Genomic DNA, 5,755 nt, shown 5'->3' on the forward strand with positions numbered 1-5,755 from the left:
GTCAGTCCTAACAATGTACGTAATGAAATGATAATATTGAAGAAAAATATTCCCGAAAATATACTTATTGCGTACAACCACCACAGATTGAAAAACACATTCAACAGCTTCTAGGAAATTAATATTAGTTGTACTAGATGGCGCCACATGCTTAGTTTTTCTCCCATAACATTTATAGGTCAGCCATCTTAGCAAAATCGAAGTTTACAGTTTTTACTCCACTATTTTATTAAATTATGTTCGTTTCCATTCTTATAAATGTTTTGATAAGCTGCAATCTTACAGTGCAAGCACGAAGTGGTTAACACGTTAAATAATAAGACAGAAAAAGTATAACATTAACAGGGATTTTAAATCCGTATATAAACCAAATATATATATATATTTGCATAAATCATTCCTAACGAAACAAATTCAACTCAACACCACTTGTATAATCAACTGGCCTTTATTGTGTCATCATTACAGAGGGGAAAACAAAATTTTGCACAAATATCACTTCTATGGATATTAAACTCTCATACATCTTAAGAGTTCCCTTTAAGCCTAAGTTGTTGAAATCCACATGCAGTATTAGGATGTCATGTGAGGGTCTTAAATAAAATGGCAAATAAATTAATTTAAATATGGCATTTCGGTACTAAATAGCTATTTCTTGTTACAAAAGGCATATCATTAAATCGAGTTGTCACAATTGTTAATTTCTCTGGGAAAGTCATAAGTGCAAGAGTTGAATCAGTTCTTTCCAAGACAACCTATTGCACACGTGTACAAACTTAACAATGAAATTTGATGTGAAACCTTTGCATAGTGAACAATCAGCTCTGATCTTATTTGTGGTATTGCGACAGCAAAGTCTGATGTATTAGATAACCTTCTGTGAGAAACACACAGTTATGGAAGACACAGGGTTCCCAACAATGAAAAGGTTGAGTTTCATCGACTGACATAAGACAAGTGTAAAACAATACTTGTATGACACACAACTAATATAATTATATTGTACGATGCATGTTTTATAGCTTAAATATTGGAACTGGGAAGCCTGTGTATACGTCAAGTCCTACTACACCGTGTTAACTTTTGTCTCAGTTACAGGCCGTGACTTACCAACCATTAAAAACTAACAGCGCTAATTCAGAGCAGTAACTGTTAACTTAATCATAAAAAATAAGATTACTTAACATCCATTGCTTTTTTTACCCACTAAAATCAGTAACCAGTTGGTTAAATTAAACACAGTCACCAGTGCAACAACTTATTACTGATTCCAATTACTAACTGCTGAGTTTGTGTTGGTTTTATTACCTATACAAAGTTAGTAGCACCAGAACTGATCTTGACTTATTACTGATTCTATCTTATTAACTGGCACATTACCACTAACCAGACTTGTTCAATAGCCGCTGTTGAGCTTGACTCAACTTCAGTAGTTGGCCAAACAATTCCAAGCTGTCTATTCAATCAAACGTTTCACCATTTCGAATACATCAGATACAAAACAAATACAGGGATCTTTTTTTTTTTGTCAACAAACCTTGTCTGATTAAAACATTCACAATTCTATTTCTGAAGAAACAGATTGAAAAATAATCCTGAAAAATTACACATTTCAGTTTTTATGTCACGAAAAAAATACTATTTTACTGAGTTTCAACTTTTCAATAGTGAGCAACAGGAAAGAACGGCCATTCAGTGATGTGGAATGTTTTAAAGAAGATAAATCAGGAACTTTACTCCAGGTCCTGAGCCAACTTTTAAACTATCTCTGTCATGGTGATGAGAACACACAGTAGGAACACGCAGATTAAGACCTGCAGGTATGAACTTGTAAAAAATGGAACCTTCTCTATTTAGTAAGGGTTTCGGATATGTATCGATCCAGTTAATTAGCCGATTCTTTAAGTTTACAGTTAATTCTCGAGCACACACAATTCTATACCAAAATTTTAATTTAAACACACCATTGTAAACAAACTCTCTTTATTATTTAAAAAAAAATTTACTTTAACATATAATCACTACACCACAAAGCACTTCTTCACAAATTTGTAATCTTTTCTCTCTCATCTTATATAGATATATTCATGAATAAAACTGATGGATCAGAAATATAATTATGCTCTAAAATGACACCCATCTGGCAATCATGCCGATTTTGAACCTTTTTTAATGGGGTTATCAACACAGGTAATAATTTTAAGTTCATAATTCAACAGAGTAAACAAATTCATTATGATCAATCCCAAACATAATACTACCGGTGAGGTTCACAGTAACGCCGAATAGTTAACATGATTTCATAGCAAGACTATATAATTTGACAATGTAGCTTTAACTCACCGTCAAACACAATAAAATTAGAAGACATCCAACACAAACTATATAACAGATTTTCTCATGCAAACTTTTAAACAAAATGAACAAAAGAGCTGTCCTTCCAATCAGCCACAGGACAGACACAAACAGGTTCACATTATGTACATTTCCTTACCACTAGCATATTACAAAAGTAATGTTACTTGTCACGTGGGTTCATTTTCTCGGCACAGTTATAGTGGCACTCAGTGAGGTAGGACCACAAGGAACACAGGCTTTTTTTGCAATTTGAACCCACACTTGGATGAGAGACTGTACGTACAAAACTTTTGTGTCACCAAAAGCTCCACCAAGGTGGCCCTTGGGAGGGGTTGGTTTTAGTTTTCTCTATAGGATATTTTGTACATTTGAACAGTTGTTCTACTGCTCTTGGCAATATATAACAATGGCATATAATACGTTTTGACAGCCAAGCACAAACTGAAATAATTACTAGTAAAACTACTAGCATGCTGATGTTGCCAACTCACTTCCACAACACTCTATGCTAGAATAAGGACAAGCCTGATAAGATGATGACGGTTTTCCTGACCGCCCAAAATATAAACTCTCTCTCTTGCCTTGGTCAAACCTTACTATTGCATATGTCTCGTCTCAGACGGCCAGCTAACTACGGCAGTCGTTAACCGAACCGTTCCTTCACTAGAAACATCAACTTCTTCTTCCCCTTGTAAGCAGTTTTCATATTGTCTATCAGCTGGGCAAACTGAAGATGCCCCTCGGGGGCAAGCAAGAAAGTCTCTCGGGCCTTACTGAGGAACTCGATGAAGTCGCTGTAATGACGGGGGCTTATGTGCGTCAACCGAGAGTGAGTAGTGTTCACATATGCCGATATGGTGGCCTCCAGTAACTGCCTGAGTGGAGGTTTGTCCAAGGAGAGTGGTTTGATACATCGTCTTTTGGCATCCAGGGTCGCTATACCTGGTGGTGCCATTGAACATCGACGTAAGATGTCTGACAGCACTGTCGCACAATGAACATTTTTCACGAGAAGCGGCACTAGATTGGTAAGCTCAGACTTACCGAGGGAATGAGTGAGAGCACAGGCCCAGTGAATGTCATTAATTGCTGGATGGTTGTCTTGGTTATATGCTAAGTGAACACCTTTCATGGCAAGAACGGCTAGTTTGTACGCCCTGTGAGGATAGCCACGGTGTTCGATGTACCTAGCTACTGTGAAGAGTTGCGATGACGTCATAACGTTAGTTGTTGCAGCTTCCACAACTATTTGATATGCTGCTTCAAAGGCAAATGGATCATTTTCACACAGAGTCAGGGCATTCAGAGCACAGTTTGGTGGATCTTTTGTTGCACATTGAATGGCCAGAGTCCGAGCACAACTGGATAACTCTTCCTGCTGCGTGAAGTCGAGGTTCAGTCGCATCACGGTGGCGTGAGACATAACTGTTGAGGCTACTGGTCCTAAAGAAGAGATATCCAACATTGTTTATAGTAACAATTCGCCTCAAGTCTTAACTAAATTGGTTAGACATTTCAAGTCCTAGACATAACTCTTTCACTTCCAGATTTATAGATAACCTTCGTAGTACCACCCTTATTTTCAGACACAATAGAAAAACAAAAATATATATTTTATTACTTATTCAAAACTGGAAACTAGCAAACTTTGGACAGTTTGATATTCTTTACATTTCTACAAATGGACAAACTCATGTGTGGTTAGTATCACAAGCTCGTGTGTGGTTAGTAACACAATTTTCACGGCTAAAATAAAGGTTACATAGTGAGTCTCATAGGTGTATCTGTGGCAGTGCTTTAGAGAGGGACATGTGTACTTGTGATTGTGCTCTAGAAAGGGACACGTGTACTTGTGATTGTGCTCTAGAAAGGGACATGTGTACTTGTGATTGTGCTCTAGAGAGGGAAGTAAATGTGTCTGTGGCAGTGGTTTAGAGAGGACATATATGTGCTTGTGGCAGTGCTCTAAAGGGGACATATATGTGCCCTTATCAATGCTCTAGAGGGAGACATGCATGCTTGTGGCAGTGCTCTAGAGGTGGACATATATGTGCCCATATCAATGCTCTAGAGGGGGACATGTGACTGTGCTCTAGAAGTGGACATATTTGTGCCTGTACCAGTGCTCTAGAGGTGGACATATTTGTGCCTGTACCAGTGCTCTAGATGGGGACATGTGACTGTACTCTAGAGGTGGACATATTTGTGCCTGTATCAGTGCTCTAGAGGTGGACATGTGACTGTGCTTTGGAGGTGGACATATATGCATCTGTCACAGTGCTCTAGAGGAAGGACATATGACTGTGCTCTAGAGGGGACATATGTGTCTGCAATGTTGCTCTAGAAAGGGACACATACGAGTCTGTGACAGTGCCTTAACCCATTCATTGCAGCTGGGACACATATTTCCCAGTGCTCCCACCCCCCTCACACTGTGACTGGAACAAATGTCTCTTCATCATCACTCATTTAAACACCACTTGACTCACTTTCACCATCTTTTAAACTATCTGAGTCAGGCTCATCAAACATATTTACATAGTAATTAGGGTTACTGCGGGCATGGATGACATGCAATGTTGTACATTCCACTTAGACATCTTGTTGGTTACTGAAGGGCTGAGGGAAACCATATATCAACATTAGGTGGGATGCCAATAAATAGACATCTTGTTGGTTACTGAAGGGCTGAGGGGAAACCATATATCAACATTAGGTGGGATGCCAATAAATAGACATCTTGTTGGTTACTGAAGGGCTGAGGGAAACCATATATCAACATTAGGTGGGATGTCAATAAATAGACATCTTGTTGGTTACTGAAGGGCTGAGGGAAACCATATATCAACATTAGGTGGGATGCCAATAAATACTTTCCAACTCATTTCACTGCCATACGTCACGCATGGCAATTTTGAATGACAATAGGAAACATTTGTTCCAGTTGCAATGTGAGAGGGAAATATAAATCCCAGCATCAGTGAAAAGGTTAATAGAAGGGGGACTTGTATGTGTCTGTGATAGTGCTCTAGATGGGGAGATATACAAGTCCATAACAGTGAGTCATCCCTATCAATTTATTGGCAAAAAAATCAGATGATATTCTAGTCTGAGCAGAAAGCAGACTAAGATCTAAGAACAAACTTTCAATAAATATATCAGAAGCTGCTCGAATGATACTTTGAAACAATCATGGCTGTTACCTTGACTACCATCAACAGTCAATCAAAGCTTCCATTGGCATGACTTACAAGACCAAATCTTTAGCTTGTAAATTGTAATAACTGGCATGACTTACAAGACCAAATCTTTAACTTGTAATTGTAATAATTGGCATGACTTACAAGACCAAATCTTTAGCTTGTAATTGTAATAATTGGCATGACTTACAAGACCA

The 5,755-nt window shown here is 38.1% G+C and overlaps 1 protein-coding gene across 1 annotated transcript; it reads right to left on the reverse strand.

Annotated features, from left to right (window-relative positions):
• Window positions 1-433: 433 nt before the first annotated feature.
• LOC106471542 (zinc finger SWIM domain-containing protein 5-like) lies at window positions 434-5,014 on the reverse strand. Its single transcript, XM_022400147.1, has one exon. The coding sequence runs from the start codon at window positions 3,821-3,823 to the stop codon at window positions 3,002-3,004; it is 822 nt and encodes a 273-aa protein (XP_022255855.1). The 5' UTR covers window positions 3,824-5,014; the 3' UTR covers window positions 434-3,001.
• Window positions 5,015-5,755: the final 741 nt, after the last annotated feature.

This window comes from Limulus polyphemus, unplaced genomic scaffold, assembly GCF_000517525.1.
Source record: "Limulus polyphemus unplaced genomic scaffold, Limulus_polyphemus-2.1.2 Scaffold4688, whole genome shotgun sequence".
In the NCBI taxonomy this organism is placed as follows: domain Eukaryota; kingdom Metazoa; phylum Arthropoda; class Merostomata; order Xiphosura; family Limulidae; genus Limulus; species Limulus polyphemus.